The sequence below is a fragment of the Lottia gigantea genome (genome assembly GCF_000327385.1).
Source record: "Lottia gigantea unplaced genomic scaffold LOTGIsca_4, whole genome shotgun sequence".
Taxonomy (NCBI): Eukaryota; Metazoa; Mollusca; class Gastropoda; family Lottiidae; genus Lottia; species Lottia gigantea.
Window position 1 is genome coordinate 3,214,624 of NW_008709379.1, and position 14,706 is coordinate 3,229,329.

At 36.4% G+C, this 14,706-nt stretch overlaps 1 protein-coding gene across 1 annotated transcript; it reads right to left on the reverse strand.

Annotated features, from left to right (window-relative positions):
* Positions 1-11,274: 11,274 nt before the first annotated feature.
* Positions 11,275-12,468, reverse strand: LOTGIDRAFT_153743 (hypothetical protein; the record flags this gene model as incomplete). The annotated part of the gene is made up of 1 exon (XM_009059758.1): positions 11,275-12,468. One exon carries the CDS (start codon positions 12,466-12,468, stop codon positions 11,275-11,277), a length of 1,194 nt encoding a protein of 397 aa, XP_009058006.1.
* Positions 12,469-14,706: the final 2,238 nt, after the last annotated feature.

Here is a 14,706-nt window from a genome sequence, read left to right on the forward strand (position 1 = left end):
ATAGCATGCCGTACATTTTGGTTAGCATGTATGTATAGTATTATAGCCTCATTAGGCTTTAGCTTTGTAGCTAATGGATCCCAGCTCTTGTTTCCATCTTGGAGGTAGTCACTGTCAGTGTTTGTTTCTTCTTCCCTGATCTTCATACATTGAGTCAAAGTTATTGTCCCACCAAGCCGCAGGGCATTATGAAGTCGCGCTTGTCTTGAGGCAGTCATGCTCATGTGATAAAACCGTGCAATTAACTTTAGAACCCAATGTTATTCAGTTGTCAGTGTATGCCAATGCATAATGTTTAGATTGTTCTTGTTTGATGACAATCTGATGTATAACATCCGTTTTCGTTGTTTGGTTAACTATCCATGATCGGATATACAGTTTATACTTTTCTGTTTTCGTTAGTCAGTTTATATCTTGGTATCTTCTTACCACTATCCGTCATACATGCCAATGTCGACATTTAATGTCGTCGTCTCTGTCCTGACAACATTTCTTATTATAACGATATTAGCCACAGATTTCATCTGGTTTAACGTTAAGTTTAACGATACTTCGTATTGACGTGAGGGGTGGTTCGAAACTGACGATGATTTGATGAATATCAAAATCGTTCTTCTGTACGATATACCCTTTAGATTTAATAAACTAGTGTCCAAAAGAAACGATACCACCTGTTTGCAACGACATAAAAGAAAAACTAAACAATGCAGAAGTTTAGGATTGGTGTTATGCTTTTGAGAAATCCTTTCACAACATCTGTACAAAAATTTCATTTCAATAAAATCCGTACAACCAATATGACAAGCCTTTAAAGATGGGTGGGGTCGAAAAAAGAACATTTCGTTAGAGCACTGATCACAGAAACAACGGGAAATGTCACACCACACGTCACAAAGTCAAGTCAATAGCGGGTATGTCCACCGTGAGCATCAATACATGCCAGAACACGCCTACGGACTGATGCCGTCAAACGTCTGATGACGTTGGGAGTGATGCGTTGCCATTCCTCGAGGAGACATCGTTCCAATTCCTGGACGTTGACTGGAGGCACACGGCGACGTCGGATTTGCCGATCGAGGTGGTCCCATAAGTGCTCGATGGGATTCATGTCCTGTGAACATGCGGGCCATGGCTAAACCTGTACGTTGGCGTTGGCAAGAAAGTTCTGTCAATCTTGCTGTGTGTGGCCTTGCATTGTCATGTTGGAAAAGGAGTCCACGAGGCTGTTGCTGAATAAAGGGCACCACAACAGGCCGTAGGATGTCGTCAATATAACGCTGTGCATTCAGGTTTCCACGAATTTCGACAAGCCTCGTTTTGACGTCACCACATATGCCACCCCAAACCATTAACCCTCCACTTCCAAACGGCCGGACCTGTTGGATACAGTTAGGCGCCAAACGTTTACCAAATCGTCGGTATACAAGCTGCCGTCCATCGTTTTTGAAGATGAGGAATCTGCTCTCATCAGAGAACATAACACGTGCCCAGTCCCGCCGTTGCCAACGTCGAACTCGCCTGGCCCAGATCAGTCTGTTGTTCCGGTGTCGAGGCGTCAGGAGCGGTCCGCGGTAGGGATGGCGTGGCCGGATACCATACTGCCGTAGTCTCCTGTAGACGGTCTGTCGACTGATCCTGTGTCCCAGTGCTGTAGCCGCCGTGGACGTCGCCGTTACGGTGCGGTTCCTCAGTCGTAATACCCGGATGTAACGATCTTCACGGGGCGTGGTTACTCGTGGTCTTCCACTCCTGGGCCTGTCTGACGTGCCGCCCGTCTGACGTAACCGCTGCATCAACCTGGTGATAGTGATGCGTGCGCAGCCCAACCTTCTGGCGACGTCGACGTGTGTCGCTCCTTGTTGGACCATTCCAACGGCTCTCTCTCTCTCGATGGCTGTCAAACGTGGCATATCTTGTGTTCTTTTTGTTGCTGTGATATCAACGTGTCTGATCAGCCGTTTTATACAGTTTTTATGCACGTGCAGAACATGCTAGAGAGGGAAATGTCACTTTCACGAAATTTACGTTTTTTCCCGGTGTTCATGTGTTCCCTGTATTTTATCGACTATGCTGTGTTTGGGATGTGCAATACGAATTGGCATGTTTTCATATTAGACAATTCACTTAGTAAAAAACAATTTTGAAAATAAGTTGGTATCGTTTCTTTTGGACACTAGTTTATTATAGACGCTCGAGCTTTCCTATGGCTTGGGTCAAATTTGGTAGTCTGGATGGATTTCGAAATTGACAGTGTTTCAATGAATGGCATTAACGTTACCACCCTACACTAAATAAAAACTGAAAAAAACAAGGGTGTCTTCTAGAATGTTTGTCGGATTTAGATATGCTTCTATTGTGGATTGATGAAGCATTGGGTAACTCCAAAATTGATATTGATATTTCAATAAACAGTTTGAGAGTTATTGCCCTTCACCAAATCAGATAAGTTTAAACATATATAATACTAGAAATTTAATGCTTGTTTTCATCTGATGGTAGCCATTAGTGAGGCACCATACACATAATTGATGAATTGTCGTAGTTATCTGTTACCTTGTCTGACAAGCTACATTTATATGAACGTCTAGACCTTGTAAAACATTAGCCTTAGGATATTATTACTAAAAGCTTTAGACCTAGAGTGTTATTTCCTACAACATCAAAACCTTTGGCTACAGTTGGGGCTTAGGTATAAATCCCAGAAATACAATATCATTACTTGTATATGTCATAAGTCACGGTGCGACACATTCAGAGCGAATGGAGTTATGTTGTAGAAAAATACCGGAGTTTAGCCAATATATTTCCTTTCTATCTGGTGTGTAGTATTGAGCAACAGTCTGGCACCAAACAGAGTAGGCTTACTCTTCTAGATACCTTATACCACTTTTCATTTGAAATTCTTTCTCTTCTATGATTGATATGTCTTTCTCATGTATCTGTCGATGTATTACCGAACTGTTATTTTGGATTTATTTTTGCGGTTCAGATCGTCACTACGTTTTTTTATTAATTGATAGTAATTCTACATAATGTGTTTGTCGTGAAATGAAGAATTCGTTAATACAAAATTAGACAATCTAAATGTGTCATTTAATCGTAGCCTGACAAGTGCAATTTCTGACAAATGACTTGACAAACGCATCCTTACAAATTAGTTCCTGACAAGCTAATTCCTACAAGTTTAGCATGCTGATGAAATGATACAAAAAATACAAGGCATATAATACGTTATTTCTCACTTCTGTGGATTCTCAATAATGAATACTGATATGAAATTGACATTTGGGACCAGGGGGAAACCTACGTAAAGACCTTGTCACACTGGCAAGCAAGCTTATAACGTTAGTGTATATGTATAATTCTTTACAAATACCCTATGTATATGCCAAATATATATATATATATATATATAAATCTATATCGATAGTTCAACTTATGCCATGGTTGTAGAGAAATTTGGATTCGCTGGTTAAATGGTAATTGTGTGACATGGCCTTAAAGCAAAACCACCAAGCATGTATCTTCTAACAATACTGTCATCTAAAACAGGGCTACTTCATTGATATAATCTTTATCACTTTAAAAGTGACGACGGTCAGGCTCGTTGAGGTTGTCTTCAGTGATGCAACTCTGTTCTGTTTGTTCAGAGATGATGGAAGGCAGAACGTTTATCGCCGAAGGGGTGAACGGACAGCGGCATGTTGCGTTCGAAAAGTGGTGTCGTGGTGGATCTGTGGGGACTTCACCGGTTATCGTTAATGGCAACTTGAAAGCCCAGCGCTACATCGATGACATTCCCGCTCCACAGTCTTACTTTCTCTATCAACAGTCACATGGTGTTATAGGCTGAACTGCCATGGAGTCGATAATATCAACGTATTGCCGTAGCCTTCATGTTTCCCCATAGAACAACTCTGGGGCATCGTGGATCGTCGTGTTCGTCAGTGACAATGCCCTCCAGCCAAATGACAAAAGCTCATCTATGCCCTCCGGTGCCTTGGTTTCTCCGACAGCCTCCGAATCTATTATTTTTCAACATGAAAAATATCTTGTCGGAGTGTCGGAGAAACAAAAACAGTTTTTCAATTATAGTTATTTATAAAACCAAGGTCATACGACCAACACGTTTCTTCAGCTTTCCCTTCTATTTCCAAGTAATATGTTTCCATTCCGAATGTCAAAACTAAGTGATCCATAACAGACCATAGAAATTACAGTGTTTATGGTGATATTTTGATGAGCCGATGTGAGTTATTGCTCACATTTACTTATAAACCTATGACGGCAAATCTTTTTTGATTTTGCAGGTTTAGTATAATTCTGTAAACTCTAAGCAGATTCTTTCTTCTGATGCTCAAGTCTTTCATAGGTTCATTTCGGGCTCTTTCCTCTGAGGCTCAATTCTTACCCCCAGGTTCTTTCCTCTGGGGTTCAAGTCTTACCTTTATAAGAATGACTATCTCGTTATATGTTATAGTTGAAGTGAAACAAGATTGATTAACAGGTTGATTATTCTGAGGTACAAGTCTTACCCAGGTTGATTATGCTGAGGTTCAAGTCTTACCCACGTTCTTTCCTCTGAGCCTCAAGTCTTACCCGGGTTCTTTCCTCTGAGGTTCAATTCTTACCCCAGGTTCTTTTTTCTGAGGTACAAGTCTTACCCAGGATGATTATTCTGAGGTTCAAGTCTTACCCAGGTTGATTATTCTGAGGTACAAGTCTTACCCAAGTTCTTTCCTCTGAGGTACAAGTATTACCCAAGTTCTTTCCTCTGAGGTACAAGTCTTACCCAGGTTTATTATTCTGAGGCTCATGTCTTACCCAGGTTTTTTCTTCTGAGGCTCTATTCTTACCCAGCTCATTTCCTCTGAGGTTCAATTCTTACCCCAGGTTATTTCCTCTAGAGCTTAAATCGTTCCCAGATTCTTTATTCTGAGGTTCAAGTCTTACCCAGGTTTATTATTCTGAGGCTCCTGTCTTACTCGGAAACTTTCCTCTGAGGCTCAATTCTTACCCCCAGGTTCTTTCCTCTGAGGTTCAAGTCTTACCTTTGGGGGACGGGTATAAGAACGACTATCTCGTTATATGTTATAGTTGAAGGAAGACTATTTTCTACTGTTAATAGTACGTACGTTGTTAGCCTCTTATTAAAACAAGATAACATATTTACCTATTTTTTAATTAGTAAACGGTGTATAAATCGGATAATGGCCCAGGACTCGACTTTCCGAGTTAGGAAGGCCTTCGAAAGAGAAAGGCCGGGCTCGCCTCTCTCTTTACGGTAAAAACTTGTTCTCAGTCATTATTCTAGACTAAAATTCTTCAACTTTTAAGAATTTAATAATAAGTGTGAATTTAATAACTTGATGCACTTGAGTTATTGCAATTGATATAAATTACTTGTTGTTTGATAAGCCTTCTAATGCATTTTGAAGTTTTTCAATATGTGAAATTCTTTTTATCACAATCATGTATTATGTTATACTAGCATGAAAGCGGTGAATTTGGCATGTTTCATCTCGTACTACATCAAACGACTAATTATATTGAAATATCGTTTTTGCTTTTGTATTTTTCATTATATGCCAATGATGGTGACTATTCATTTTCATGATGATAAGAGACGATTTTAGATATTAAGTCTTTGCTCGAAAAAACCGAATAACCTCTGTTCGTGTGCATGCTAAAGATTTTGATAGTGTTTTCTCTGATGGTTTGTTGCTTCATCATAAGGTAAGGTTGATTGAATGTGATCAGATGATTTGTAACTGAACTACAGACTCGAAATTGTTTGGCCTTATTTAGCGACCAATGCAACATGACAGTAAATCTTCGATCCCTGTCAATTTTGATGTGTATGTTTGTATCGTGTGAATTTTGATGAGTGTGTTTCTATCAATCTAAGGGTGATCCTTGTCAAATTTTAGAAGTATATTTGTATCAAGGTAAAGGTGACCCCTGTCAAATTTGATGAGTATGTTTGTATCAAAGTAAAGGAAGGATGATCCCTGTCAATTTTGTTGAGTATGTTTGTATCAAAGTAAAGGAAGGATGATCCCTGTCAATTTTGTTGAGTATGTTTCTATCAAAGTAAAGGTGACCCCTGTCAATTTTAATGAGTATGTTGGTATCAAAGTGAGGATGATCCCTGTCAATTTTGATGAGTATGTTTGTATCAGAGTAAAGGATGATCACTGTCAATTTTGTTGAGTATGTTTGTATCAGAGTAAAGGATGATCACTGTCAATTTTGATGAGTATGTTTGTATCAAAGTAAAGGTGACCCCTGTCAATTTTGTTAAGTATGTTTGTATCAAAGTAAAGGATGATCCCCATCAATTTTGTTGAGTATGTTTGTATCGAAGTAAAGGATGATCCCCGTCAATTTTGTTGAGTATGTTTGTATCAAAGTGAAGGATGGTCCCTGTCAATTTTGATGAGTATGTTTGTATCAGAGTAAAGGTGACCCCTGTCAATTTTAATGAGTATGTTTGTATCAAAGTGAGGATGATCCCTGTCAATTTTGATGAGTATGTTTGTATCAGAGTAAAGAATGATCCCTGTCAATTTTGTTGAGTATGTTTGTATCAAAGTAAAGGATGATCCCTGTCAATTTTGATGAGTATCTTTGTTTCAAAGTAAAGGTGACCCCTGTCAATTTTTGTATCAGAGTAAAGGATGATCACTGTCAATTTTGATGAGTATGTTTGTATCAAAGTAAAGGATGATCACCATCAATTTTGTTGAGTATGTTTGTATCAAAGTAAAGGTGACCCCTGTCAATTTTAATGAGTATGTGTGTATCAACGTAAAGGTGACCCCTGTCAATTTTAATGAGTATGTTTGTATCAAAGTGAGGATGATCCCTGTCAATTATGATGAGTATGTTTGTATCAGAGTAAAGAATGATCACTGTCAATTTTGATGAGTATGTTTGTATCAAAGTAAAGGATGATCACCATCAATTTTGTTGAGTATGTTTGTATCGAAGTAAAGGATGATCCTCATCAATTTTGTTGAGTATGTTTGTATCAAAGTGAAGGATGGTCCCTGTCAATTGTTATGAGTATGTTTCTATCAAAGTAAAGGATAATCCCTGTCAATTTTGATGAGTATGTTTGTTTCAAAGTAAAGGTGACCCCTGTCAATTTTAATGAGTATGTTTGTATCAAAGTGAGGATGATTCCTGTCAATTATGATGAGTATGTTTGTATCAGAGTAAAGAATGATCACTGTCAATTTTGATGAGTATGTTTGTATCAAAGTAAAGGATGATCACCATCAATTTTGTTGAGTATGTTTGTATCGAAGTGAGGATGATCCCTGTCAATTTTGATGAGTGTGTTTGTATCAGAGTAAAGGATGATCACTGTCAATTTTAATGTGTATGTTTGTATCAAAGTAAAGGATGATCCCCATCAATATTGTTGAGTATGTTTGTATCGAGGTAAAGGATGATCCCCATCAATTTTGTTGAGCATGTTTGTATCCAAGTAAAGGATGGTCCTTGTCAATTTTGATGAGTATGTTTGTATCAAAGTCAAGGATGACCCCTGTCAATTTTGTTAAGTATGTTTGTATCAAAGTAAAGGATGATCCCCATCAATTTTGTTGAGTATGTTTGTATCGAAGTAAAGGATGATCCCCGTCAATTTTGTTGAGTATGTTTGTATCAAAGTGAAGGATGGTCCCTGTCAATTGTTATGAGTATGTTTTTATCAAAGTAAAGGACGATCCCTGTCAATTTTAATGAGTATGTTTGTATCAAAGTAAAGGATGATCCCTGTCAATTTTGATGAGTATGTTTGTATCAAAGTCAAGGATGACCCCTGTCAATTTTGTTAAGTATGTTTGTATCAAGGTAAAGGATGGTCCCCATCAATTTTGTTGAGTATGTTTCTATCAAAGTAAAGGATGATCACTGTCAATTGTTGAGTATGTTTGTATCAAAGTAAAGGATGATCCCTGTCAATTGTGTTGAGTATGTTTGTATCAAAGTATAGGATGATCCCTGTCAATTTTGTTGAGTATGTTTGTATCAAAGTAAAGGTGACCCCTGTCAATTTTAATGAGTATGTTTGTATCAAAGTGAGGATGATCCCTGACAATTTTGATGAGTATGTTTGTATCAGAGTAAAGAATGATCACTGTAAATTTTAATAAGTATGTTTGTATCAAAGTAAAGGATGATCACCATCAATTTTGTTGAGTATATTTTTATCGAAGTAAAGGATGATCCCCATCAATTTTGTTGAGTATGTTTGTATCAAAGTGAAGGATGGTCCCTGTCAATTGTTATGAGTATGTTTCTATCAAAGTAAAGGATGATCCCTGTCAATTTTGATGAGTATGTTTGTTTCAAAGTAAAGGTGACTCCTGTCAATTTTAATGAGTATGTTTGTATCAATGTGAGGATGAGCCCTGTCAATTTTGATGAGTATGTTTGTATCAGAGTAAAGGATGATCACTGTCAATTTTGATGAGTATGTTTGTATCAAAGTAAAGGTGACCCCTGTCAATTTTGTTAAGTATGTTTGTATCAAAGTAAAGGATGATCCCCATCAATTTTGTTGAGTATGTTTGTATCGAAGTAAAGGATGATCCCCGTCAATTTTGTTGAGTATGTTTGTATCAAAGTGAAGGATGGTCCCTGTCAATTGTTATGAGTATGTTTTTATCAAAGTAAAGGACGATCCCTGTCAATTTTAATGAGTATGTTTGTATCAAAGTAAAGGATGATCCCTGTCAATTTTGATGAGTATGTTTGTATCAAAGTCAAGGATGACCCCTGTCAATTTTGTTAAGTATGTTTGTATCAAGGTAAAGGATGGTCCCCATCAATTTTGTTGAGTATGTTTCTATCAAAGTAAAGGATGATCACTGTCAATTGTTGAGTATGTTTGTATCAAAGTAAAGGATGATCCCTGTCAATTGTGTTGAGTATGTTTGTATCAAAGTATAGGATGATCCCTGTCAATTTTGTTGAGTATGTTTGTATCAAAGTAAAGGTGACCCCTGTCAATTTTAATGAGTATGTTTGTATCAAAGTGAGGATGATCCCTGTCAATTTTGATGAGTATGTTTGTATCAGAGTAAAGGATGATTACTGTCAATTTTAATAAGTATGTTTGTATCAAAGTAAAGGATGATCACCATCAATTTTGTTGAGTATGTTTGTATCGAAGTCAAAGATGATCCCCATCAATTTTGTTGAGTATGTTTGTATCAAAGTGAAGGATGGTCCCTGTCAATTGTTATGAGTATGTTTGTATCAAAGTAAAGGATGATCCCTGTCAATTTTAACGAGTATGTTTGTATCAAAGTAAAGGATGATCCCTGTCAATTTTAATGACTATGTTTGTATCAAAGTGAAGGGTGATCCCTGTCAATTGTTATGAGTATGTTTGTATCAAAGAAAAGGTGACACCTGTCAATTTTAATGAGTATGTTTGTATCAAAGTGAAGGATGATCCCTGTCAATTTTGTTGAGTATGTTTGTTTCCCGGTAAATGGTGATCCCTGTCAATTTTGTAAAGTATGTTTGTATCAAAGTAAAGGATGATCCCTGTCAATCTTGATGAGTATGTTTGTATCAAAGTAAAGGATGACACCTGTCAATTTTGTTAAGTATGTTTGTATCAAAGTAAAGGATGATGCCCATCAATTATGTTGAGTATGTTTGTTTCCCAGTAAAGGATGATCCCTGTCAATCCCTATGTTTGTATCAAAGTAAAGGATGGTCCTTGTCAATTTTAATGAGTATGTTTGTATCAAGCAAAGGTGATCACTGTCCATTTTGTAAATGTTTTACATTTCTTTCTAGATACCATGGGGTTCAAATGCCGTTAGCGTTTAAAACCATCTTTTGGTGACTCTACTAGCTGTTATTTGCAATCAGCTTTCTTATGGGCGTGTGTCATCATATGTGTTGAGACCTTTTATCTGTTACCTATAACTATGCTAGAACATTAAACGGCTATCAAATGAAACATATTGTTGACCAGATATTCATGATCATGTCTCGGTGTGGTGTCTTGCTATGATCAGCATGAGAATTAACTCTGGTTCGGATTATTACAGGATATTAAATACATCTTAACCCCCAGGATGTCTCTTTAAAACTCTTATAAGTTTCTTACTGCTGTTCAAGTCTGGCCTTATAACCACTCAAAATAAATTCAGAATCTTTTTACGAGAGAATTATTAGGTTTTCCCTCCGGGCGCAAACACAAAAAATTTCACATGTGCAGTATATTCTTAACATTTCGATTTTTTCTGGTTTAATAAACACACGTTTTCTACCCTCAGAGGACACAGAATTTTTTTGACTTTAATTTGATAAAATATGATAACAATAATATTTCAAAATGAAGGCTTTTTCAAAAAATGTAATTTTGTTGAACCAAATATAACAAATTAAGTATTTTGAATGAAAAAAGCCTCCGTTTTGATAATGCCTGATATATTTCACATTAGGTAATTGAAATTTAGGATTAACTTTTTCTGCTGGTGCAATTGCAGAAAACATACACATTTACATATTGACGTATGGATGTCTTTCTAGTCTGACCTGCTAAAATTAAAGCAGATAAAACTATATCTCACTTTAAGCCTACATCTGCAATCCTGAAACATAATTAAAAATCGATCAATTAATCCTACTTGGGAATATTTATAATCCTTGATGAAACATTATCGAATATCGACCCGTTTGATTGACAAGTATTATCCACTATCCAGTTGCTCAAGGGACTAGAGCTTAGGTTTTTTTTATCTTTTACTATTGTTTAAAGTCTGATGATCATGATGGAGTATGTTTTATAAATGGCAACCCTTTGTGCTAAAAATATTTCACGAAGTATGAATGGAAGCAAACCTGCTGTGTAAGTATAGGTTGCCAAACTAATATCGTGCCATTATAAATATCGTGTCAAACGGGGTGTTACCACTCTAAAACATTTTATCGGTATCGGATGAAATGGTGTAATGGAATATTAACATTAAATACAAATAATCAAGACCTCTTATAATGTAAAAAATACAAACAATTGGAATTAAAGTTACAGATCATTTGCACCGATCTCGATCTTAACCGACAACCTACGTAAATGCAAGCACAACGATTCTTGGACCTACACACATAATACGGACCGATACCTTGCCTAAATATCACCCTACCAGATGGAGTTGCAGAAACGTAAGAACGTAAAACACCATTTAGATATCACTGGAGTTGGATTTACAGTCTTGTGCAAAAACACATTCTGCTCTGTTATGTCTTTAATAATTTGATAGTTTCTGCTCTGATAACCGTCTTTTCCGTCACCATTGTTGTTGCCATGTCGTCTATATTGGATTGTACGTTTTTCACATTTGTAGGTAGGAAACACCTGGAGTGCTTACATTTCTTAAATACCCACATTTCCATTAAATGTCCTCGGAATTGTTGGCTCATAATACAATACAGCACGAAATTAATGGCATTGTTAATGAGAGCCGCCATATCTAATATATCTGCTAAAAGATAATAAACATTTTCAAAAAATCCATCGAAGATGACACTCAGGATGACCAGAACGCTTTGTGGTAGTTCTGTAACAATGTAGAGAATGATAATAACCAATAACATGGTAGTGGTACTTTTATGGCCTGCTCTCTTTTTCTTACTGCTACTGCTGCTACTGGCATTGGTACTAAACAGTCGTCTTCTTCGTTCAGTGCTCTCATGTAGCCTTTTTAATAGAAAACCCATGAAAACACTTATCAAGACACATGGTAAGAGTTTCCCAACGATAGCATATAACCAAAATGCCAAAAGTACAACAGACGAAGGTCTTTTAGATCCCAAGGCGAACTCATTTAGTCTGTACATACCGGTACTTCCGTTTGTAGCGGAAGTCTTAACTTCATAAACACCAGTTATTAGATAATTGGGCAACATGACCAGGCCTGAAGCAAAGCAAATGACCAGACAGGCAATCACTGTGTTCCTAGCCGTCATGAAGATCTTGGTCTGCAAATACACATACCTCTGTATCGCCATAAATACTGCCAGCCAAATGGATATAGCGTGCGTTGTCAAAGTCACATTAGCATGTACTGCCATGAACGTGGTCCATTCATAGGAATACCGATCTGGTGTAGGATCTAGTCCGCAAGCGATATAGAAATGTATTGCGTACGGAATATATGACGCCATTAGAGCGATATCAGAAATAGCCACAGCTGTTAACACTACATTTACTGAAGTGCGCATAGGTTTTCTAGTAAGTATTTGAATATTGATAAAGTTAGTTACAATGCCGAAAATGCATACAAATATACTCAAATAGCCATGAATGTTCCAGTACCAGTAGGCAAAAGCATTGAGATTTGGATCGGGTTTCGAGAACCAACCTCCTTGTTGAACTGTTCTGTTATCGTCAGAAATATAATTGTCTTCGATGGTATTGTTCATCAAACCCATGGTTGCACATTAATCTGAAAAAAGATGAATAAGAATCACACAAAATGTAATGAGGTTATTTATCAATTTCAGTTGAACTTTTCCTGATTTTTAAATTGAAGTTTAAGTGACGTTACAACATAATGGTTCCGTTGAAGAAGATTATAATGAATGTAAAATAGTCTAGTGCATATCAAATCAAAGTTCTCAATAAAAATCGTAGAGATACAGCACTTGTTAGTGAAGGTTGGATGCAACTCTGGTATTAAAGGACATAGTCGTTTAAATATTTGCTTCACTATCACATTGTGTTCAATTTTACCTGTCTATATGACTTTACAGAATCAAAATTTGACGCCCGATTGCGTGTTGTTAATTTTGATATTATGGAATATCTTCACCAGAGAATGTAAAAACACCCTAGAGAATGTAAACAACGCCTAAATAGGTTTGGTATGATGTTTGTTTATTGCAAGAAAAACGGACGTTTAGTATACAGCTAAATTGAGCTCTTACCAACTGTTAAAACAAATAAATAGACGATTGTATTCTTATAAAACTTTTTTAATGACAAACTGTCCTTTTTTTCTAACAAATTATGTTATTTCAATTGTGTTAATAAACGATCTCTCATTCAGCCTACACTCGCCAGATCTAATTGTTCATCAAATTGGAGTAATTTGTTTTCTGTCTGAGTATATGGTTTCGATAGAAATAGATTACAAGTCGGAGTGAGGACAGTGTTTTCTGGAGATATCTTCCTTTAAAGATGTGTCCACATGTACATATTATCTGTTGGCCGTATAGTTAACCGTTATGGTATGCGACATGGTCGATAAGGGTTTCAGTAATTTGGATAGTTTTGCATACGGAATCTGTGTCCATTGAGCGGATTGGACATTTGTAAATTACCAACAGCTACGGAAACAAAGAGAAGGTCTGCTTTTCAATGCTACAAAAAAAGAAACTTGCTTGATCTACTTACCACCTTTCCGATAACCTGGATTGCCTTTACTACCGCAATTTGAACATGCAACCATTAACGTCTACGTGCTCTACATATCATTACAGATTATTGAGTGTTGCACTGCATCATTCCTAGAGATTGATATTAAGAAAGGGAGTTAAATAACGAGCAGTTGCTCAAAAGGCTATACACAAACACAGCAGTTTAAACTACAAAATTGTCATACATACATGAAATAAAAAACGATAAAAAGTAAACAATAAAACAAAAATCGTTAAATATTTGACCTAACTATAAGAGTTAAATGCTATGACAAGGATAACTTATTACAAATCGTTTATCGAAAAATTGAAACTCGCCTCATACACGATTTCATCATCAACATATAACCGTTAATCGTATAAAAGTCAGATCAAAACTATAAACTATGTTCACGAGTCAATGTTTGAGTAATTTTACGTCAAAGGTTATAACATGTATATATCGAAATTTTAATATTTGGAGGAAATCATATTTGAAACAATATCTAAAATATAATTTGAGTTTAGTTGCGGTATGGCATAATTCGTGATAAAAATATTTATCAATGTAGGTGTTCGCAGAAAGGGCTTATCCTTTCTTTCCAGCACATTACACCCAACAAGCTAGTTTTACTGATTCGACAAGCGTCAACAAATTGGATTAAACACCGAAGTTTCTGTATAAAGAAGATCAAAAGTCAGGTCAAAGAAAACAGCTTTTTGATAAATGTTAAGAAAAGTGTGTTGATTACTTTATTCAATGACTAATGTGACACCTTTGACAATTAATATCATTAGACAATTGATGTTGATGTGAGAAAAATCGAACTTGCAACACTCTAACATCGTAAATAGACGTTTGTGTTTACAGAAATGTTGGAGTGATTTGATTTTATGCCTTTTGTAATGGCTATATTGAGAAATGTAGAGTCAAAATGGAGCTTTGATTCAAAATAGGGCATTCATTACTATTATGTTGTTTTTGATCTAAAGGAAAATAATACCAAGTAAAGAAGCGGGAGCAGAGAGAGTTATGATGGATATTATACTGTATTAGCCGTAATCCTAGCTCTTCAAACCTTCCCCGAGTCACTAATAGCCCGTAATATCAACTTATCCATCTATTCGTTGTTCTACGACTTTCCACTTTTTATGGCGAAATCAATAACAATCCTACAGAACATAGTATTTTAAGGCACCATATACAATAACAATACTTCAAAATACTGTATTTTATATAGGCCATCTATCCAGTGACAGATATACAGAACA